At 32.8% G+C, this 24,461-nt stretch overlaps 2 protein-coding genes and 1 long non-coding RNA gene across 3 annotated transcripts; 1 reads left to right on the forward strand and 2 right to left on the reverse strand.

The window, feature by feature from the left end:
* Positions 1-4,808: 4,808 nt before the first annotated feature.
* On the forward strand, positions 4,809-7,454 carry LOC132039198 (putative late blight resistance protein homolog R1B-16). Its single transcript, XM_059429735.1, has one exon. It carries the CDS (start codon positions 4,809-4,811, stop codon positions 7,452-7,454), a length of 2,646 nt encoding a protein of 881 aa, XP_059285718.1.
* A 7,182-nt stretch (positions 7,455-14,636) lies between these two features.
* Positions 14,637-16,279, reverse strand: LOC132039837 (uncharacterized). The gene is made up of 2 exons (XR_009410494.1): positions 15,912-16,279; positions 14,637-15,134 (listed from the first exon to the last, which is right to left on the reverse strand). It is a non-coding gene; the product is annotated as an uncharacterized LOC132039837 (long non-coding RNA).
* Positions 16,280-18,604: 2,325 nt separating this feature from the next.
* On the reverse strand, positions 18,605-23,432 carry LOC132040708 (eukaryotic translation initiation factor-like). The gene is made up of 8 exons (XM_059431367.1): positions 23,406-23,432; positions 22,998-23,093; positions 22,722-22,874; positions 22,253-22,318; positions 21,570-21,670; positions 19,458-19,545; positions 18,992-19,342; positions 18,605-18,887 (listed from the first exon to the last, which is right to left on the reverse strand). The coding sequence occupies exons 1-8, from the start codon at positions 23,415-23,417 to the stop codon at positions 18,636-18,638; spliced, it is 1,119 nt and encodes a 372-aa protein (XP_059287350.1). The 5' UTR covers positions 23,418-23,432; the 3' UTR covers positions 18,605-18,635.
* Positions 23,433-24,461: the final 1,029 nt, after the last annotated feature.

Consider the following 24,461-nt stretch of genomic DNA (forward strand, 5'->3'; position numbering starts at 1 on the left):
ATATTGTCTATAGGTTCTCCTGCTGTTCTAAAAACTACTCTTCTAGGTACATTTCCTGTGCTCATGTCTACTGTGTATTGTTCTCCTGTTGTTCTTTGAAATGGACTAGAACTAGATGCACTAGATTCCATTAATTCTTTTTGGCTTATTATTGAGTCTATTTCTTCATCACTATCTTGTATATCTTCTAATATTTTATCGAAAGCGTCATCGATTTCTTTTGGTGTATATGTTCTACTCTATATCCCCAATTATCGTTCTAGCTTCACATAATTTAAAGTGACTTATAGTTTCTTCTATTGTTAGATCTCCTAACTTACATCCTTTACATCTAAAATTTATATTTTTATTTTCTCTATGAAGTATTTTTGCTTCTTCTATAGCTATGTCTACTTCAAAATCTTTTTGTATTAATTCTATGTTCATAAGGGTTGACTCAGTAGTTTCATTTTCATCTAGAGTACTTTCTTCTTCTATGTCTCTTTGTGATGTATAGTTATAATTGGTAAATCTTATAGATGTCTCTCCTTTAGAATAGTACCGAATAAATAACCGAACCAAACCGATAATTATATACATAAAATTTATAATTATTTATATGTATAACATTCTTCATAAATAATTAAAGATATTTTATACCTTTTAATTATTAATTTATTTAAGGCCCATGTCTTAAAAGAATATGTATCCAACAATCCAAGCCCAACTTAATAATTGGTAAATCTTATAGATGTCTCTCTCTTTAGAATTAAAGTGTACATTAGGTGTGACTGAAGAATGTAGAGAGGTTGTAAAATTTCTTTCTACTAAAGTCTTCTAATTTCCATTCTACCGCGTATTCTTCAGATTTATTTTTATAGGTTTAATTAAATTTATTCCTCTATTTCCCATTAATTCTACGACATCTTCTACTTTAATTTTAAACTTAGTATTACTATTATTTGTCATTTTTCCTAAAAATCCTATGCACATTAATAAATTATTACCATTACACATTTCTTCGTATCCTTTAGTCTGTATTCCTATTTTTATATGTTTTTCAAATTCTGCTAAATTCATTATAAAGTCTGGACTAATATAAAAAATTCCTCCATTATTTGTCATATCTACCTCTGTTATTCCGATTATTGACTTCTTCATGTCTGACCATCTATCATCGTAAATTACTATTAAGACTTTAGTTCCTAAATTTTTTCTAGTTAATCCTTTTAATCCTATTACTATTAATCCCATATGCATTAGCGTCCTTCCGTATTTTTTATTTGTCTTAAAGCTGTGGATTTATTAGATTTATAGTAGTAACTTTAGTTCCTATGGCTGACAATTGCTCTTCTCTATAATGTCTATATAATTGTGTTGTTCTTGAAAACTGTCCTATGTTGTATAAAGTCTTTGGATTTAATAGTTTTAATTGATTTTGTTGGAAAATCTGTATGTCTCGGTCTACATCTATTACCTCACTTAACTGTTGGTTGTTTTCCTCTGGTGTTCTTCTACTTAAAATTCTTGATAAAAAATTATTACCTATTCTATTATCTGAAAAACTTACTCTTGGTCTTTCTTGCCTTTTTCGTTTCTCCTTCGTTTCTTGATCTAATTGGAAGAAGGTCCATTTTTGTGCTTTTCTAGTTATTTTGACTTTTTCTTTTTGAGGTGTTATTTCTACCTTTTTTAATTGGTCTATTAATTCTTCAACTTCTTTATTTTTAGAGCTCTTTATTTTTCTCTTTTTGTTGTTCACTTAGCAACCGAACGCGCTCACTTATTAATTCTAACCTTGGTACTATTATTTTGATTTTCTTTATTATTTCTAATATTAATGAAATTATAGTAATATTTTGTTGTAGTGTTATTTGATCCGATTTAGCGTTAGGTATGTAATCTTTATAATCTGTTGGTAAAGGTATAGACTTTTCTATTAATTTTGAGGCTTCTTCTTGAGCTAAAGTTGGTCTACTCATGAAAGAGTGATTTCTTTTAGTTCTTCTACTGTCTTTTTTAATTCTTTAATATCACTAGTTAAAACTTCTATCCGTTGCGTTATTTTAGAGACTATTTGGGTTGTCTTTAGTTCTATCTCTTTTGGTTTTTCCGTAATAACTTTAACTAACTTTTCTATTTCCGTCTTTGTAGGTAATTTTTCTAGATTAAATTTTTAACTAGAGTCCGGACTTTCGTTTCTAATTCTAATTCTTGTGTTTTTAAGTAATCGAGATTTTGTTCTATTTTTTCGAAAGTTTTCTTTTACTTAGTCTGGGATGCTTTTACCACCTCTAATATTCTAGTAATGTTTTTATTATTTTCTTGTATCTTTTCACTAAAATTTATGACTAAATCTACTAATGTGTTCAACTGTTTGTCTTCACTATGTAATATATGGTCTCCGTTACTAAAATTACACTTTATAATACTATGATCTTTTAATGCTCTATATTTCTTTTCTGGGTATATTCTTAAGTCTAAGTATTCTAGATTTTTTAATGTATCTATTTTTCTAGCTTTATTTATTATCCTAACGGAATCTTTATTTTACAAACTTTCTTTTGGTACTCTATACTAGTTGTAAATCTTTCTATATCTTCTCTTATACCCTGTAATTCCCACGTTATAGCAGAGATTGTTTCTTCGTTAATCTGACTTTGTAAGAGTCTATTGTTTATTAGTGATGATAATGTTTTCGAATTTATTATTTCTAAATATGCACTTAACGCCTTTTTCTACTTGTCTATATTCTCGTCTTTTCTCTATATCTCTATATAAATACCAATGATTGATAGCTATTTGTCTAACAAAGGGTAGTGTTCTCATATAATTAATATGGTCTAAATCGCTTTTGGTTCTTTGAGGTCTTTCTAGATTTTATATATCCTAGTAACTTATATTCTAATCCTGATATTATATCTATTAATTCTTGTAGTCTTAATTGGTTTTCTTTGGCACTACTTAATTTAATATATTCTGGGTATAGGTTATTTAATTCTTGTTTGACTTTTAAATAATGATCTTGCATCTATTAACATAAAGGCATAACGTTTACTTGTTGTTCTAGTTATCTAATATAGTCTTCAGTTCTAAATATAGCGTCGTTGGTAAAATGAACTTCCCAAAGGAGATTATTTCGAAAACTTAATACTGTTGTATTATGATTTAATTCTTCTCTATAAGCTATGTCTAAATAGTTAATGTGTTCGGTAAGGAACTTTCTTGAGCTTCTAAGGTTTTCTAGTCTTTTTCTAGTAATATAGATCATGCGATAGTGAAAACTTATATGTTTAGCAAAACGGTGTTGTCTCATTAACTCTTGTCTAACAGTAGGTACAGGTGCTTGCTTTCTTCTTCTAGCAGAAAAAGGTCTTCTCATATAGTTTTAGATAAGTCTTAGGTTCCAAAAATCTTCTCGCTCTGATACCAATATTAAAGGGGGGTAGTAAATTTTTCAATAAGTTCTTTCAATAAGAAAAGTTCAAAGGACAAAGCAAGAAATTAATGTTGTTTTTAAATAATTTTTTAACAATCCTACTCGGTACTTCCTCACTCCTATATTTCTTCTTATCGTGTAGTTATAATTAATTTTTCGTCTATCTCCCAAATTTTTTTTTTTTGAACAGTGAAAAAAAAATGAACACTAAAATATATAAAATTTTTTTTTATTTTTTTTTATATCTTAATGGTTTTTGTCCGATCACGAATTTTGTTATACCTTTTCATCTCTCTCTCTTAACCTTTGTTCTTAATAATAAGTCTTCTTTAACCACACCCCGTAACCACGGCCAACATCGTCCTTTATCATTTGGACATTAAATGGCCTCTTTTAAACCTAAGAATTTACAAAGTTAATCCATCGAGGTTATTAAGAAGTTAAGAGAATAACCATATACTAAGAATAACAAATTCATGAGGATAAGGAAGTAATTACTTAAACATAATAATTACAAAATAATTTACATAATAGGAAAATTAGTACAGAAAACATAGTAAATAAACTTACATGGTTTGAAAAGGAGGGAGGTTTTCCTTTCGGGAAACCCCAAAAAACTACTTCACACTAGGGGTAGTTATTAAAAACTTAATATAATTTTACAATAGGAGTTTATATTTCACAGGTTTTTTGGCTGGGCAAGGGATTGGAGCATTTGATGAAAGAGAAGGGGAATATGGAAGTTTTCTAGAGAGAGGTGGTTGGTGCTCTTGTTGGTGATGTCTTTGCTTCTCCACAAATGCTGCTATTTATAGGCGTCTTGGCGGACTTCAACTCCGGATTTCAAAATATTGAAGAATCTTTTGAGTTCAGCCGGGTGCTCTTTGGGCTCCATCGTCACGTGAACTTTTTCAAAAGAAAACTTTATTTATTTGTCCGCTAGCTGATCTGTCCATTTACTGTGGCTGCTTTATTAAAGTTACTTTTAATAAAGCTCTTTTTTTCTGCAGATGTCTTCTAACCGTTGCTTTTGTTCAACGAATCTTTCAGTCTTTTGTCTGACTATTTCCTCCACTACTTCTGTCTTGCATAATTGTCTTACTGACTCTTTTCTTGCATATGCTTCAGTTTTGAAGAGTAAAGAGGAATAATTGACTCAATAGAGTTTACTGACGCAGGGGTAACATCCTTATCTCCTTGTGATCTTTCTATTGTTCTTGCACTTGGGATTCATTTGATTCCTCTTCTTGTTATGTTGATATAGTTTGATATTGGTACTTGTGATCTCTTTATTGTTCTTGCACTTTGGAATAATTTGAATTATCTTCTTATTTATGTTTCTTGTGAGACACTTGAACATAGTCTAAGAAGACAAAAATCCCTTATTTGAATGGCCTTTGCTGCTGTGACTGTTTGTTTACAGACCCTTGATCAGATTTTTAGTCCCAACCCTTTTTTGAAACTTGATAAAGATGAACATTGTAAATTTCTTTCTGAAAAACTTGGAATCTTCCAGAGATTTCTTGTGGACTCTGCAAATAAACGCGATAATCTTAAAATGGTAGAAGAGTTGGAGAGACGGATTCGAGATGTGTCTTATAGAGCACAAGATTATGTTGAGGAATTGGCCTCCTTTAGTTGGAAAGACTTGGATCTAGTGGGGTGTTATGATAGGGTGTATAGTACCAAGGGCTGCTTGTCCCAAATAATAGAAGAAATAAAATTGATTGAATTGGAAGTGATGAAGAATTATGAGCAAATGTCTTGTCATGCCAATGTTTATGAATCTGAGAGTTACTTGCTTGAAAGCTCACCAGAAAAAGGTCCAGTAGTACAAGACTTTGTGGTTGGCCTAGACGATGATGTGTTGGAGATAAAAACCCGGCTATGCTCTTTCTCGTCTAAGTTGGAGGTTGTCTCTCTTGTGGGTATGGGAGGCATTGGCAAAAGCACCCTTGCTAGAATGGTTTATGATGACTCCCTCATTAAATATCACTTCGGGAGTCATGCTTGGGTCACAATGAAAGACCGTCAAGTGAAAGGATTCTTGCTTGGTCTACTGGATGGTATTGTTGAGCTTACCAATGAGATTCGTGAGAAAAATAGCGAGCAATTGGCAGAAATGTTGTATAAGAAGTTAAAGTTTAAGCGGTATATCATCGTCTTGGATGATGTGTGGTCCACAGAGGATTGGGATAAAATAAAAAGGTGTCTCCCTGATGACAAGAATGGAAGCCGGATCTTGCTAACTACCCGACTTATGAAAGTGGCATTACATGCTAAATCTGATAGCTCTCCGTACTGCTTAAAGTTCTTGGATTTGGAAAGAAGCTGGGAGCTTCTATGTCATAAGGTGTTCGGAAGAAAATCTGACCATCCAGATCTAGAGGATATTGGAAAGAAGATTGCAGAACAATGCAAAGGGCTACCTCTAACAGTTCTTGTGGTGGCTGGCCTGCTATCTAAGATGCAAAGGACTAGGAGCTGTTGGGAGACTTTTGCAAAAACATTTCGTTCAATTGGTACCGATGAGCACAAGAAATGCTTAGATGTACTTGCTTTGAGTTACAGAAACTTGCCACATCACTTGAAAGCTTGTTTCATTTATATGTGTGCATTTCCAGCAGAGATTGCGATCCATTTCCGGCTATTGGTAACACTATGGATTGCTGAGGGATTTCTAACTACAGGAAAGCATAATACCTTGGAAAACTATGCAGAAGAATGTTTGGAAGATCTTGTGAATCGAAATCTCATTATTGTCAAAAAGAGGAGATCCAATGGTCGAGTCAAAAGTTGTGCTATTCATGATCTTCTGCGCGACTTAGGCTTGAGAGAAGCCCAAAGGGAGAACTTTTTTTATCTCCCTGGACTTTCTGACACAACTAATACTTTGCACTGTGTCCGTCGTCTCAGTTACCATGGTGTTTTCTCTTTTGAAGTTCCCTGGAAGCCACTGCTTCCCCTCTCCCGAACTCTATTCCTTTTCGGTAAACCGAAATTTCTACGTGAGTCACAATTGCATGGTCCTTTACTGTATAAGTTGTTGAGAGTATTGCGCCTGGTAGATGTTTCTTTTGATTATTTTCCGGCTCAAGTTCTGCAACTGGTTCATTTAAGGTATCTTGCGCTAGTGGTCCATCGGCCCGAATGCCCTGAATTAATTTCAAGGCTCTGGAACTTACAGACCTTCATTTTGAAAAGATGTGGAAGATTGAATTTTCCTCGAACATTATGGGAAATGGAACAATTAAGGCATGTCTATTTGGTTCAAGGAGTATGTCTTTTACCTAATCCCACGTCTGGCTTCAATGGTTGTAAGGTTTTGACGAATCTACAAACAGTAACCCATATGAGAGTTGAAAGTTGTACAAGAGAAGTCATTGTTAATGTTCCCAATCTCAAGAAATTGGCAATAACAGGTCTGGGACAGTATGCTTGCGGTCAGCGATCATCCTATTACCTCAATAATCTTCTCTATTTGAAGCAGCTCGAAAAATTAACGCTGAGTAACCATGGTAAGTTGTGCATGGATTTTTGCCCCTCAAGCCTCAAGAAGTTGGTTCTGCAGAGGTGTTATCTCTCACGTGGATTTACGAGCCCTCTTTGTATGTTACCTAATCTTGAGATTCTTAAACTGAAGCGTGCAGAATTTGAGCAACACACTTGGAATCTAACCGAAGAAGTGTTCAGTAATTTGAAGTACCTAAAACTGGACTCTCTTGTGCTTATGGAATGGAATGCTAGCTGCGTGAACTTTCCAAAACTTGAACATCTAATTCTGGAACGTTGTTACTTCCAAGAGGATATCCCTCATGATATAGGGAACATTTATACATTACAATGCATTGAGGTGCGTTCCTGTCCTGTGGTTGTTGAAATGTCTGTTCGAAGAGTACAAGAGGAACAGAAGGATATGGGGAATGACAGCCTCAATGTTTCTATCGAGAAGAGCAGCATCAAATCATCAATTATAATCAAATCATCAACTAGAATCAAATCATCAACTAGCATCAAATCATCAGTCAGCTTTTAGAAGAATTTTTCTGCCTTGATAAATAGATGAACTCTTCCTCCTCTCCCGGTCTCCCTAGACCACGTTTAACAATGTTATAGTTTTCAATATAAATGTGTGTATTCAAACTCAAAGTGTCCCGTGGTGCAATAATTATTCGGTGTGGCTCTACAAGTGAAATCGGTGGTTCAAGTTTCACGTCTGTCTTGTTATGTTTTCCTTTCTTTTTCTAGAATTGAGCTTGAGGTACTTTTTTCTTTTTCCTTCTTTCTTTGTTTGGTTTACTCTTTGAAAATCTCAAGTTTGATACATTAAAATCGATATTAGTCTTTTATCACCGTAAAATTTATCTAATTAAATCAAATGTCTGTACTAAAATTAATAGCAGTGAACCAGTGTTGTGAAAGTTGCTCACCTCACTTAAAGCATAAGGCGAAGCAAAGCACACATTTGTCGCTTTTTGCTCTGAGCTGAGATCTGAAAAGTCAGCGCGATTGTGGGTTCGACTCACCCTCCATCTCCAAGCCGAAGGTTGTGGGTTTGAATAACCAAGGGAGCAAAAGGGTGAGCTCCTGGGGGAGGGGTAAAAATAAAAAAGGAAAAATGCCAATGAGACATGACGAGGCATTGAAAAGCATGCTTTTTTTTTTTTTTTTTTTTTTTTCAAAAAAGAAGAAGAAGAAAGACTGACTCTTTTCCAATCAGAAAATTCTGTTTTCTCTTCGTCCTCTGTTTTTGGAGTTTTTTGCTTCCTCCATTACCTGCATTTTCTTCCTTCTTTTTTTCCCAGTTTTAGTGTACAATTAGTTGCATAATAACTTAAACTATTTTTTCCTATAAACAATATATTCAATAACATCATCCGATGGCAGCAAAAAGAATGGCATATACTTGGAATTATGATGAACAAGGCATAACTTGATTATTTTTGCCTAAAAGTACGCTAAAGAATGACGTACTTTTAGTTTTTTGAATTGAAATATTTGCTCATATGTTAGTGCTATTGAGTTTTTGGTTATTTGTATATGCAAATTTATTGGCGCTTCACATCCAAAAGGCTAGCGCTTCGCTTCTCGCCTCGTTTTTTGTCCCTCTCGCTCTCTAAAACATTGTCACGGACCGCTGGCTCAACTGATTCCAACATTTTCATGTTTCGACACGGAGTAAGATATATGTGAATCACTAAAATTATAAAGAGAATTCATACCCTTCTTTTATCTAAAGATATAGATTCTCAACTCTTAATTATTGTGACACGTAAAATAGAACACTAAAAAATTATCAGAATCAATATACTGGAAAGAAAAGAGTAGACAAGAAATGAAAATAGACCCTTGGTCTATGATACAAAAATGGAGGAAATCAAATCCGACTCTACCCAAACTTTTGTTGTTCACCCCAACATTCACCACTTATCCGACTGTTGCTGAGGTTTTTGGATATCAAATGGATCTCACTGTAAGTACAGTTTTGCTACAGCACCTGCTGCTCTATCTAATTTTCCACCTCCACCCTTTCCAATTTTGAACCTCTATTTTCAAAAGTATAATGAGTTAATGGTAAGAACCTAAAGGTTAAATCCGCCTTTTCATAATAGTACACCCATCCGCTTAAAATCTTGGATCCGCCTATGCGTGAAAGTAATACAGATTAAGAAGTGTTGGGGTCAAAAATAACGTCAGGGCATCATGTAGAAGCTTACAATTGCAAATCTTGAACGATGATAAATTAGACAAAAAGAAAATATATTGAAAAGGCATACTAATATAATATGGTTTGGTCACTATATTGAAAAACAAATATAAAAAGCATAAAATCTATTAAGAGAATTAAATAAAATCTATTGAGAGAATTATCTCCCCCTAAATAAGACTTTTTAATGATTACAATATTGATACTATTGTGTTATTGTATGAGAAGAAAGATCTTCTATTTATAGAAGTCTAAAGCTTTCCCTCCAGGAAAAGGGATAAGTATGGTAGAGTCCTTTTTCACAAAGAAAATCTTTTCTTCCAAAAAATCTTTTTTGAAGTTAAACACAACTACTATAACATCCAAATAAGGTAGGAAATTCCGGTCAAACTCTAACAAGAAGATGACAAGGTATGGTGGTTAGGACACAAGTCGGAAAGATTGTCAAATCTTCCTATCAGATGCTTAACCAGACCAATATCTTGAACTAACTGTGGCCCTAAAAGCATATATGAGAGTTAATATCCCGTACTAGTGGCATCTTTTATTGGTTAGTAATCAGAAGGCCTGTTTAACACAAGACAATCTGATGAAGAGGGGAACACAACTTTGCTCTAAATGTCACCTTTGTGGAAAAGAGGCAGAAACTATCAGCCATCCGTTTTTTCATTGCAGGGTGACTCTACAACTTTTGAATATATCTTTAGCATTATCAGGGCTTCCTGGACAATGCCAAAGAGTGCTAGGGGACTGCTGTTATGTTGGAACAAAGGGAGAAGATCTGAGGTCAGGAAAATAGATGGGGCATAATCCCTAAACGCATATGGTGGACTGTATGGAAAGAAAGGAATTCAAGATGTTTTGAGGACAAGGGTAATTCAATCATGAAGATAAAAAAGGAACTACTTCTTGTTGTTCCATGTTTGGTGTAAACAGGAATACACAAAAGACTCTGTCTACGAACTCCGTAAGATGAAAGATAGTTTTTGATGTTACTTTTTGGATATGAAACATTTTTATTAACTTTGCAAAGTCAGATATGTATGTTTGTATACATTAAACTAAAATAAAGCCATGCCCAATAACCAACCAATACTACGGGGACGTTTGGTTGCTAGTTAGAGTTATATATGTATTAGTAATGCAAGAATCAGTTATGCACGGATCATTAATACATGAATTAGTTATGCTAGATTTTGTGTAGATGTTATATTTTCCCATTTTTGTAACCAAACAATCTATAAAGTTATGTTACTCTTAATACGTGGATTACTCCTCTTTAACCGGCAACCAAATGATCCCTGGGTGTATCCACAATCAGAATGGACTAAGTAAGCTATCCAACTGGCTCAACTCTGTGAACCTGCATCCTTAACCACACAACTCACTCACTTGTGCTATCATTAATCTTAGATTTAAAATGATGTCTTTCAAACTTGATCAATTACTAATGTCGTCAAGGTCAATTTTTTTCTTGAATTTAACAGTGGCTGACCTGAAGAGAATGAAACTGCAAATTAAGTGTAGTCCGTCTGCTACAATACTTTGGCCAAGTGGCGAATATTTGATTGTTTGAATGTACCGGAAGTGATGCTTTATACTAAAAGGTGAGCAGTTAAACTCTTCTTTTACCAGATTTACATGATTTTTTTCTCTCCAAAGTCATATTAATATGCTTTTAATGTTCTCCAACCTGACATGTTTCATCAGGTATCTCAATGCCGACCTTTCTATGGATAAACTATGTTAAAGAAGTGATTTTTGTCAAGGGATATTGCGTTTTTCCTCTTAGTGTTTACTGGGAATGCTTGTTAGGAAACTCAATCGCTTTGCTAAGAAGGTAAAACTATACAATTTGTATTGAGAGTATGGATAGAAAGTGGCTTGTGTTCTGAAACATAAGTGATATTTATAGGCAATTCCTCAAACTTGGATGACCGTCCAAGAAATTAACTCGTTGGTTTTATATCATTCATGCAAGTTCTTTTGCTTTTCTTTGGAGTAGCCGCAAACAGCCCCCCCCCCCCCTCCCCCACCCCTCCTCCTCCGTCTCCGTACATCAGAGTGAACTAACTCAAATAGTAGTATAGTAAACACTACAATGACTCTCAATTCTGCTTACTCATTTCATGAAAATGGCAAAAAATTAGTTTTTTCCGTTGCTAAACATTTAATATGACACAAATAGACATTTTGATGAGAATATTCGTATCGTTCAGATCATTTCACCTTAATTGATGTATAAGTTGATAATTCCATAGCTTTTGTCAATTATTAACTGCCCATATATAACTCCGACTAACAAAGTTCTACATGAAACCTCTGCAGTTTGTTAGTTGTTTCATGTTTGGCTATCCTACTCAGAATATCTCCTGTGTTTAAAGGTTAAAATTCAATCGAAACGAGATAAACAAATAAAAGCAAAATGAGCTAAGGATAACAAATATTGTGAATTTATTACAAGCCCATCCTATAATCAGATTAATATATCTAATTAATGTTATCAATAAAAGTACCTTGATTTCTATCAATAAATGTGGTAAAAAGAAATAGAGAAAACAAATTTTCAATTTTCAAATGGTCAATGAAACATTTAATTGCCTTTTCAGCAAATTAATGTCACTGCCTCAAGTAGAATAGATCTTAAACTTTATTGAAAAACAAGTAGAAGGAAAAATAGGCATTTATGGTCGAATCGGACACAAGAAAATTAATTTCCAAACTTGATCTTTTTGGTTGGGGGCTGTGATTTCTTATGAATCATGTAACATAAATTTAAATTTGAAGCTTAATATAAGCCTTTTATATTACCTTTAATAATTAAGGATTTCCGCAGAAATTATAAATATTTATTCATTAGTATTGTTTCTACCACAATGTGAGTTGGCTAATTTTGTCAATTATTGACTGCCAATAACTCCAACTCACAAAGTTCTACATGATAGGCCTCTACATTTTGTTAGTTGTTCAGCTATGCTACTCAGAGTTTCACCTGTGTCTAAAGGTTAAAATTGAATTTGGAACCTTATAAATATATAAACGGAAAATGAGATAAGGCTAAGAAATAATCTCTACAAGTACTGATTTTTTTTGTCTAATACTGCAAAAGGAGGCTATCACCGCAAGGTGGCTACATTATACATTTTCCTCAATATGCAGATAGTCTATATGTAAATACAATAGCTTACTTTAGGGGTGTCAAATGGTTTTTGTTTTAGTGGGTGTGGGTGTGGGGGGGTGGGGGGTGCTTATTTGGTCAAGTCAAAATGGGTTAACTTAATAAATGGGAGTCAATGACCCGCCTAAAAATTACTTGGGCTGAAATGTGTAGGGCTAAATGGGCTAAAAAGCAGGTCATAACTTAACCCACCTAACAAAATTAAAATTTTCTTTATTATGCCTATACAACATATCTAATAAAAAAGTGTCTTTTAAAAAATATTTTGACAAGGTTTTAGGGGTTAATTTAGGCTACATATCAACCCAATTTAGACTACATATTAGCCAATTTTTTAGATAGGTTGAAATGGGTCCGGCTAATAAGTGGACGGGCCAAGAACCAACCCAAACTTGAATGGTTTGGGGGGCCATATTTTTAGGCAAAAAACATGTATGTACATAGTAAGTGGGTAAATTTACGTAAACATGACGATACTTTTCAGTTTACAAAATATATTAATAGATTTGTTACAAAATCTATACGAATCAGGTAACTTAAAAAGCAGTAAATAAAACACATTAAATAAACTGTTTTCCTTATTTTATCCACTTTTCTCTCTCTATTCAAAATTAAGAGATATTGTTCCCTGATTTTCTCCAACTTTTGCTCTTTTATTTCATCCCCTTTCTCTCCCCATTCAAAATTAAGAGACATTATTCCCTAATTTTCTCCAAATTTTACTCAAAAAGTCCATTCTAATCGGTAATTTTTATGCACAAAGTTCATACACCAGAAAACATATATGCATAATTTTTGTATGCAATATGTATAACCATATAAATTCGTTAAATTTTTTATAAATGAAACATGTATAAAAATCGTATCTGTATTTTGATTATGATAAAGTACATTTAAATTGTATAAAATATAATCAAAGTATGTATAATAAATTTGTAATTGATACAAACTAGATTCCATACAACGTTCATACACGAGAAAATAAATATGTATAAATTTTTGTATGCAATATGTATAACTGTACAAATTCGTTATAATTTTTGTGCATGAAATATGTGTAAAAGTAGTATATATATTTTGATTATGATAAAGTACATATAAATTGTATAAAATCTGATCAAAGTATGTATAGATTATGAGAAAGTATATATGTATAATAACTTTTTTTATTGATACAAACCAGATTCCATACACATTTCATACACTAATTCATATCGAATTTATTCGCATTTCATATACATTGTACCGCATATATCCAAATGATATATAGCAAATTTCATACATATATTAGTTTTCAACATTTTTGAAAACTACAGTTTATATAATATATAAATATTTCAAACACATAATGATCACTCATATCTCAAAACGATACAAACCAATTTTTATATACAATTAATACATAGGTCAGTAATAAAAAAAATACTTTGTAATATTGGTTTGAAAATTTATTCTAGGAGAGAAGATGAATTTTAGGTCTGGAAATGGTATCTATCATAGAAGGGGAGGGAGAGGGAGAGGGACAGAGAAATCTTTTAAAAAAGTAGAATAAGTTGATTGGTAACTATCCTAAAATTAAGCCCACATTTAAAATCAGATTCTTTTCCTTAAAAATAAATAAATAAATAAAATTGTGGGATCCCATTAAATCAAAATCTGATATACTTTGTAATTTTGTTGGTATGTTTTGTAACTAAGGAAAAGTACCCTTATGTTTTGTAATATAGAGTCTTAAGTAGTATTATTAGGTCATTTTCTCATATTTTTATGGACTAATTTTGTCACCCCTGCTATCGTGGATGTAAAGAATGTGCCATTTTGCAACCACACTATGTGAACAATATGAATTTCTGACGAATGTAAAGAATGTAATGGAATTTCACAGCGGTGCAGCTGTGAAAATCTATAGTTAAGAATTTTGTTATATTCTGATCTGAAATTCAAATTAGCATGCACTATTTGTTATGATCCAAGTTCTTACGATGACATATCAATAAAGAAGCTATCGGATTTTAGCAATTTTGGTGTTTTGATTTGAGAATTTAGAAGAAATTGATACCAAATCTAATTTTCATTTGGAGAATTTACTGTTTTTAAGTTTAGAAGCATTCAGTGTCAGCCTACTCTCTACTAAGACCATATTGAGCACTTTTGTTTTTTTTTTTTTTTTTTTTTTTTTTTTTTTGGGTTAACGACCATATTGAGCTTTATTAGAAGGTGATGGAAATTTAAACTGTAAAAACATTATAAGGAACATCTCAAATGCAATGAAAATAAAGATTTCTGCTTTACCAAACTTCATCTTTTATTTTATTGAGTTAATAAGGCAGTAATTACAGTAAATCAAACGAGAAAAATGTTATTAAGTGACAACAAGTAGAACAATCTTTCAAACATTGTTGCACTAGCATAATACAGTATGATACATTATTAGACGATGAAAAATAACAATCGAAACACGTTGTTAACTACAAATGGACTTAATATTTTAGCTAGGGGAAGAAAAATTCCATATGCTCAATAGTAAAATGAGAATATATATAAAATCTAAAAGGTGCACAAGAGAGAAACCCCCTTTTTTTTTTCAACTATCACAATCTATTATCCCACATCTTATATAGTGAAGGCAACATGAAGAGAAAATAACAAAGAAGACACTAAAATTGGCCTTTCAAAATTGTGACTATTGGCTCCATTCTTTTTATGCCCTTTTCTAAGAAGGTCTGGTCCACCATAAGCTCCTTTTCTGTGATGAACAATTTTATGCACATCTTTATGTTCATCCTTGTTGCTCTTTGTACTTCTTGATTCAAGCAATGTATCATTTGCAACTGCAGGAAGATTTCATTTAATGAATTTAAGTTATATACACGGTTAATATGATAATTATTTAACAACGTATTATTATTTAACTTGTTATATTGTGTTATTTACATTTGTTCTAACTCTAGCTAGGTTACCATTAAGGCTATTAAATAGAGTTATATGTGATTACCTTTCGACAAGTGATCAGATTAGGTAAACATTAGATATACAAGTAGTGATAGAACTTAAACTCTTTAATTATAAGAAATTTACACTGTTAAATGTGGTAAAACCGAGAAAATCCAAGAATTGACCAAATGACTAAATGAAGCTAGTCTTAAGAGACCAAGATCTTGAATAAAGGTTATTACTATTTATAAGGGTCTATTTTCTTTCAATTGAAAACATATTTTGATAATTTAACGGGTTTAAGTTAGATACACCGATAATGTAAAAAAAGAATTCAGGTTATTCAAGGAATATCTACTTGATTACATCCTTAAAATATCAGATTCGTAATATTGAAAAAAAGATAAATTACCTACTATAACAAGTAAAGATGAGCTGATGGTGTAATACTTCTCTTATTGAACAGACAATAATTGTTTAATAATCAAGTTTAACAAATAGTTTTTGAAGACATACATGGATATGTTGAAAACATTTTCTTGTACGATAATCAAACATGAATATAACTACAATTAATAAAATTAACTCACTTTTAGAAAAATCCAAACCAAAACAACTACACAAAAAAGTAAGAAAAAAGAAGAGAGAGAGGAGATGAAAGTTGGAAAACTTACATTTTCCTTTGTTTTCATTCTTTAAGATGAGTTCATGAACTGTGGATTTTGGGATTGAGGTGCAAGATGAGTATGGCAAAGTTTTCAAGAATATAATGAGGCAAAGCCATGAAACTAATACAAGAGTTTTCATGGGGTATTGTTGTGAAATTAGTTCTACCTAAGAGTTAGTAAAGTGTTTTAGGGCTATTTATAAAGATATATTCAAATGTAGAAAGAATCTTAAAAATTTTGGCAAAGAATTTGTCTAATCAACTAGACTTGTGGTGGAGTGGTAGGTGCTCCTTCATTGAATTTGAATTTAGTGGGGTGTCGACGTGGATACCGGACATCGAGGCAGAATTTTTTTTTAAAAAAAACTTGTCTAGTACTGTAGCCAATGTGCTGGCTTGAAAAATACAATTTGAATAATGCAGTTCAATTAGACATTGAACAATTAAATTGAGGGCCAGCTTTTGAAAATGAGTAGTGAAAAGGGAATAAGAATCTAATTCTCATCTCATTGAATAAGCTTTAAAATATGGCATTCCCCTTTCATATAATTCACATGTGTGATGGAACTACAAGCATAATATATGGGACCCATTTCGGCATTTTGAGAATCTAATTCTCATTCACAGATCATATTGTCTTAGTCATAAATATTGCTAAATCAAGAAAAAATTTAAAAATATCCACTAGCTGCTAAATAGGAAGTATCATATAGTAGCTCATTCCTTTTCACTATATGTATAAATTTGTTTGACTAAGTACGAAAGATTAAGAAGATAAAAAGATTTTTGGAACTTCTAGTGGTAAATATTCTGCTTCTCTGTCCAAAATTTATGTGATGCACTTTACTTTTTAGTTTGTCCCAAAAAGAATGATGTATTTCAATATTGAGAAATAATTTAACTTTAAACTACTCTTTTTATCCTTAATGAAATAATTTACGTACCACACAAATATCTATGGCTTGTTTTTGACCACAAGTTTCAAAAGTCTTTATTTCTTTCTTAAACTTCGTGCCTACTCAAACTATATCACATAAATTGGGACGGGAGAGTATGATATTTGTGTGGCGGCTTTAAGATCATCTCGTCAAGTGTAAAGTAGAAAGTTTAAAATCAAATTGTTTCCAAATAAAAAAAGATGTCCTTTTTCTAAAACTTACTAAAAGGAAAATAATGCCACAAAAACGGTATATGTTTATGTTTTAGAGTTATTTAAAACGAATTTATCTTTGTGATTTAAATTAAAGAACATAGATTGTTTTTCAAGAGATAAGGTCATGAAAAGGAAGGAATTGATTCCCAACAGTCTTAAAGAAAAAGGAGAATTAGATTGATGATGGAATCCTCTTAAGCACCATAATTCAAAACACATGCTTTTGCCTTATTCTTTTTGTTTTGTTCATGTTTTAAAGGAATTTTGTCCAATAAGTTATTTCTTGTGTTATTCAATTTGGTCCTTTTGGACACCGGTGAGCACATGACTTGGGGAGAAGAAGAAAGATTTCCTTAATAAAAATAAGGATATTAGAAAACAAAAATAAAGAATTCGAAATGAAGAATAAATAAATAAAAAAGAAACTTTGGTTAGAACTAAATTCAAGATGGCAAATCTGGAACACATAAAGGGAAGGAAAAATTCAAAAAAGAAAAGGAAACGTACTCCTGAATCCAAAACAAAATAAATGCAAAATGCCAAAGTTTGTTTTAGTGTTCCACCTTGGTGTGGGATGGGGTTGCTTTCTTCCATCTTGAGAATTCTAGCTAGTTTTTTGAGTGATTAGCATAAAAGAAATATTTTTACGCTACTATTTAAATGTTGTCCTCAATTTTGACTTTTGTGCAAAAATGATCGTTGAAGTTAAACGATTAAAATTGGACTAAAATACACTTAAATTGAGCTAGAGATGGTAAAACAACGCCAGCAAGTCATGACAAATCGTCACGACTTCGTGATAAATTTAACCAAGTTGGCATGTTGAATTTCTCACAAACCATACCAAATGATCATGATTTCAAAGCTACAAAGAAATATGACATGCAAATCATGCCAAACAAGTACGATTTGATGCTATATTCAACCTAATTCCAAGAGCCCAACTCTAGCTTTTGGGTTAGAGTTAGACCCGATTCTATTTCTTATCAGTTTGTAGTTGAGTACCCATTAAATAAACAAACTTGACACTTCCACTAGTCTCACACCCCTGCTTACCTCATGCACAAACCTTCAATGCCAAAAATAAAAAATGGTTTCTACCATGAGACAAGCGGAGTCAAAAGTTCAAGATCACCCATCGTCATTCTTGTAAATCACCATCTCATAAGGCAAGTTCTATAGAGTTTTTTTTTTGTCGATAAATGGAAAACTTTATTCAACCAAACTGGAACTTTGTACATCTGCTAGTTCATATAAACACTAGAACCAGACCTTATAATTACTGAACATAAGCACTCTAGTCTAAGCAATCTGAATACACGAAAAAGAATTATCTAATCCCTCTAGACTGGAAGTTCCATAGAATTTAATCAAGTGAATCCAAATGGAAAGATAACTTTAACTTCTCCAGAATTCAGACATCTAGCAGTATTAAAACTGAACCAAGGTGGTTCCTAGACAATATAACAACAATTAGATTGACACATATATATGCTTTGACATCCCACATTAATGTTAGCAAAATGGCAAGTTCGGTTAGCTCGTCAAGCTATTACTGTTTTAACAATTTTCAGAGGATCAAACAATTAAAATCGGCTTAGGGACCCAGTTATTGGCAAGTAAATCCAGCACATCACAAACCAAAAGCCTCAGCCGTGGAGACACCTGAGGGTTTGTTGACAGTTTCTGCAACAGGTTAAAGCACCCATCTACGATGATCCTTGTTTCTTGGTTCTCACGGAGCAGCTTGCCAATGTTGTTGAATAACTGACAAATGGCTTCAACATTCTCTTCTGCCGGACAACCTTTGGGATGGTAGGGTAATAAGTCCTGTTAACAAAACAAGCAAAGAAAATCGTTGGACACGTTCAAGGTATTGGAGAGTTGAGAATTGCACAAAAAGACCCGATGAACAAAAGCAAGCAAGCAAGAACATGAATAATTCTATGAAGAATCCCTCTGGTGATCATCTTTTGCTTAAAAAGCTCTCCAAGAAACCGTACAATGCCAAGGGTGACCAATTTGATCAACTCATCTTTGGCCTTGCGCTCTGACTCTTGCTCAGGGGCTGTCATTTTCCTCACCTCTTCTCGAAGTTTATCAGGACTTTCAAATGTCTCCTGACATTTATTCAATAGAACACGTCTGAACGTAATCTCTTTGCCACCAGGTTTATCAGAAGGAATTGGCGGCAGCTTTTTAGTGAGATCAGAGCAGAGTTGGGCGTACATCGGGCACAATGTTGCATCCAGTAAAGCCTGGTCAAATATTAAGGAGACAACACCCTGGAGTGAAGAAGAAAACACGTTAAATCTCCAAGGCGAACAAGGGAAAATTTGAACTAAAAAAAAAAAAAAAAAACACCAAATAGAGATGTATCCCTGATATGGGAGGACAGACCACTAGAGTGTGTACATTAGTTATCCCTGAATCTATCAGTTGACCTTTGAGGAGATCAAATTTCTTCAGAGTTGGCTGGTTGAGTATACTGCAAATCAATATTAGTTAGTATCTTCAAATAATATCATAATAGAATTACCATTTCTCTAATAATAGAACATTCGAAACCAAGAACCACATGCATCCTTACTTAATCAGACACATGCACACACACACAGAGACAGGACTTCATGCATAGTAACATCCAGACTAGGTAACATGATAGCTCCATAGTCAAGGATGAAGCCATAGAAGCCCTAAGAAGACCGTCGCCACGATGTCAAGCCAAGTTTATTGGGCTTCAATGAAAAATCAAGATCCTTATGTGAAATAATAAAGTAGATTTTTTGGAGCTACAAAAATGCCTAGATATTTAATAAGTTTCTAGAACAGCCTAATGTGGTACCATAAAGAAATATTTAGATATTCTAGAGTATTGCTAGAAGATAAAAATTTACTAGATTTTTTTTATAGATGTATCTAGAAAAATTTCTAAAACAATCCCAGACAAGTATAAATAGGGGTGAACTTAGTCATATGTGACCAATCTAATATAAATCCAATTGAAGAAAGCCTTCTTCCATAACCAAGTTCTCCTATTCTAAACCTTCCTTCTCCTTTCCATAGCTTCCTATTCTTTAGTTGAATCTTCCCATCTTTATTAATGATCTTGAGCTAGTAGAAGGTCTCCCCAATTTAATTTTTCTTCTGCTATTCTCTACAACTGATCATGGAAGAAGAGCCCAAGAATGGGTCCAACACTGTAGCGAAGATGGGTTATCTGCTACACATATTGCATGATCCAAATCCAAGCCTAATAGTAGGAAGATTGGGGCTCTATGTGGGCTGAGAATCATGCCCAAAAGGGCGCTGCAATTCGCGCCAAAAAGGGTATTTTTAAGTTTTTTAGTGCAAATTTGGCACTTCTTGTCTTACTTCTTGTTAGGTAGTTTTAGGAAGAAGGGTGATATTAATTTTACATGCTTTCCTAATTTAAAAGTTTGTTCAGCCGAGGGTCCATCGGAAATAACATCTCTGCCCCACAAGGTAGGGGTAAGGTCTGAGTATACCCCACTCTCACCAGACCCCACCATGTGAGATCATACTGGGTATGTTGTTGTTGTTGTTCCTAATTTAAAAGTCTCCTAGTTTAAAGCTTCCTAGTTAGATTTTACTACTTATTTATTGGCAGAGAGTAGGACATTTTTCTATATAGGGGTGGATTTTGTTCTTTTTAAAACATTAATTATTATCAATATTATTGAAAGTTCTTTACTTAACATCTTTGTGTATTGGCTACTTAGGATTTATCTTACAATCTTACAAGAACGATTTCTTCTAGGAGGTAAGAGTAATTCTTTGCTTGATATCTAAGGTTTTTATTCGATTAATTTGAAGGAGGTAATTAGTCTTATACTAATTATTGTATTTAGTTATTCAATTAGGGGTCTAGATCACTTTCATTTAAGTTCTTGAATTGAATCTGCTAGTAAACATGATTAACCCTAATTCCCTAATTAACTCTATTACAATCAATTAGGGTTCTTAGTAATTCCTTTTGAGATTTGAGAATTTATTTCTCGATTTTTTTTTTTTTTTGAATTTCTCGAATTTCCCCTATCTTATTTTTCTAGTCTTTAATCTTTATATTTTTTGTTTCCACGTTATTTTTTTGTTTTACTCGAGTCGAGGGTCTATTGGAAACAACCTCTCTATCTCTACGAGATAGCATTAGCCATTAAGATATGTGTATACTCTATCCTCCCCAGACCCCACCCGTGGAATTACACTGGATATGTTGTTGTCTTTCAAGTAACACCATTCTTATCACATCCTCTCTCTGCAATAATAGTACACACATAAAGCAGCCTCATAGCCAAGTGACGACACATCAAATGAAGTTTTATATTGTGGTCTAAATAACAGAGACACTCAGGCATCTAACAAAAAGGCTATTAAGCAGCAAATGGGGATGACCGAAAGATGGACAGCAAGACAGAGAGGATTGAACCACAATTTTAAGCGTATGTTTTTTGAATTAAAAGGATAACTAATACAGAGAAAGAAAATCACCCCTGCACAGTCTTCAAGATACAATCTTTGTCAGAAAGATTGCCTCTTCGAGTTGCTGCGCATGGAAGCTTAGCATTTATTAGTTTACGAGCAGGTCCTCCCTGATTCACAAAGGTTTCTGATATCAGGAACTTACACATAGTTTCATATCAGACACAAAAGAAAAAAATTGAGAGGTGTGAAGAAAATGACATACTCCCTCTGTCTCAGAAAAATTGTCACTCCCACTGTCTCAGAAAAATTGTCTTACTTTAATTATTAGTTTGTCCAAAAAGATTGACACATTTTTATATATAGAAATAATTTAATTTTATGAGATGATTTACAGTATTGTAAATATTTAAGATCTTGTTTGAAGCACACATGGCGTTAAAAGTCTTTTTTATTTGTTAAAGCTACATACGTTCAAATTCCAAGACAATCTTTTTGAGACAGAGGGAGTGTCACACGTCATTGCAAAAACCTTCCAAATTTTATCAATATTTGAATGATTAACAAGCAGCCAACATTACTGCATCCCCCAACACCTAATTCTATATTCATACTAACTGCAAAGACATTGTATAACTCAATTACTGAAGTTCCTGATCCACTACAATTTTGGACAAGCTAGTAGCAAAAAAGCCGGATAAATAATGGGTGCGTTCTGTAAACAATAGAGAAAACATTTAATTAGGAAGTACCTCTTGGTTGTGAGATATCGGAGTTCTTGCAAACTGTGGCTCGGAATAACGAGTCTGAGACTGCACCTACAGAAACATAAATGAGACATCTTCTGGCAACAAAAAGTGCATACTGGAAGAAAGTAACAGAAACAAACGAAGCAGAAAAGCAATAATTCCTATCTTTTTCCTTGAGTGGGTACAATGTGTTGTGGATGAGGGTGTTCTTGTCATTACAAGAATCAGAAAGGGAAAGTATCCTCCCGCCGTTTTGATTTGTTTGTCTTACTTTCATTTTTAGTCTCTTTAAAAAAAGAATGTCATTTTCTATATTTAGTAACTCTTTACACCCGTGTTGCGTATTTAATAAGATAGCGATTAAACAACTTTGATTTAATAACGTAAGATTAAACGCTTTATATTTTTGAACTGTCTTACGAAGAGACAAATAAATTGAAACAGAGGGAGTAACTTTTTATCAGATACTCACATTGGTATCTACATGATCTCTATTAGAATCTTCAACACACAGTTCAGCTTCAACTTCTTGTTTGAGTTTTAGAATACTGTCCCTCAGTTGCAGCAGCTGATCTCGAGTATACCTAGCACGTTTCCGGCCCTCAATACGAGTGTCTCCAGTAGTCTATAATGATAAACGGATAGTCAAGAAATGTATTATTGTAGAGGAAGGTTTTAAATTGAATCATTACAAGGAAAAAAGAAAAGCATTATGAACAAAAGGCATGTCCTTTTAATAGATACTGACATTCGTATCTGCACGACCTCGATTGGCATCTTCACTAATCAGTTGAGCTTCAAATTCTTGTTTGATTTTAAAAATATGGTCTGAAATGTTAACCACCTAAAAAACATAAGGAGAAACAAATTAAAATGATTGATGAAAGGCAATATCAAGTGAGTAATAACAAAAGTAACAAGCATCAAGAACACGTACATATTTAACAACGCGTCCAAGTAATGATATTTGATCATCAAAAAGATAGTTAAAGATGAAATGCAAAATCCTGGATACGAAAGAGAATGGTGGAATCAAAATTAAGAATTTGACAGCTAATCTAAATAGACTGCAGAACAATTTGTTCATTAGCAACATTGTAGAATCCTGATCTCAGCTAAAGACTTGATAAAACTCAATCACAAGAAATAGAAGTACCCTTTTGAGCATTTCTGAGATAAGTGGGAACACCAAGTGAAAAGTTAAAATAATAAAATGTCCTTATAAAATTAAATGACACTATTGCCCCAACAAACATTTTTTTTTCCGCTAAAACCTTTTTATCAATCATTCCTTTTCATTTCAGATTACCTTAATCCGTTTAAAGACAAATGAAGGGTCATCTATACTAGAGGTCGGAGCCCGTGCCAGCACAGGCCCAACTACAAGATAGAACTTCATTTATGATATTTTAGTAGTCTTGTTTGATTTTTGCTTTACTTAACAATTTATATTTTGTTCAGCTAAAATAAGAATAATCTTAATGATACACAATTTCAATCAATTAAGATGAGAAACGAAAATTTGAAATGTCATTTTCATCGGAAGAAAAAAATCGAATACTTCATAGAAGGTGATTTCTTTTTTACAATTTATGTTTTAAGGTTTCATTTTTGCTATACATACAAAGAGTATTAAATTTACCACTTTTGAGAACCACTAATTTCAATTATGTAGTGCTAATTATAAAGATGAAAATCATACAATTTGAGCAATGAAGTATTTTGTGTATGATCTTCATGAAGGCAACAACTTCGTCTCCAATTATATTAGGAGCTTTTAGAATTGAAATTACAAAGTTAAACATATTTTTTTTTTTTGGTTGGTATAAGCTCACATGTGCCCTAAAATTCAAGTAAAATAAATCAATTATCACATAAAATATTTCAGTGTATGATACACAAAAATTAATCCCAAAGATATTTTATAGCTGAGGTGAACTTAAAAGGCATAACTGGCTTGAATATTTTAACTATTCACTGTAATACACAGTTGAATTGGATGGTCAGGTGCAAAAAGTTTTTGGCCACGAAAAAGAACATGTAATGAAAACAAATAGTTAGACACACAATAGTAAAAAGAAATGGAACTGTCAAGGCAAAATAAAGAGATGGGTCCACAAGTGTTAAAAGTAATATGGTACAGTGTCTTTAAAGCGCATAAAAAATATATAGGGTTTGATGATTTGCAATAAAAGGAGTTTATAGGAACGCT

The sequence above is a fragment of the Lycium ferocissimum genome, chromosome 12 (assembly GCF_029784015.1).
Source record: "Lycium ferocissimum isolate CSIRO_LF1 chromosome 12, AGI_CSIRO_Lferr_CH_V1, whole genome shotgun sequence".
In the NCBI taxonomy this organism is placed as follows: Eukaryota; Viridiplantae; Streptophyta; class Magnoliopsida; order Solanales; family Solanaceae; genus Lycium; species Lycium ferocissimum.

Excerpts from the sequence above, each read along its gene's own strand:
- LOC132039198 (XM_059429735.1), top strand. The coding sequence starts at position 4,809 with ATGGCCTTTGCTGCTGTGACTGTTTGTTTACAGACCCTTGATCAGATT.
- LOC132040708 (XM_059431367.1), bottom strand. Across the intron at positions 22,875-22,997 it reads GAGGTCGTGCAGATACGAAT|ACTACTGGAGACACTCGTAT; the intron begins GTCAGTATCTAT and ends TTATCATTATAG. Across the intron at positions 18,888-18,991 it reads TTCTTCATAGAATTATTCAT|GACTTATTACCCTACCATCC; the intron begins GTTCTTGCTTGC and ends TTTTGTTAACAG.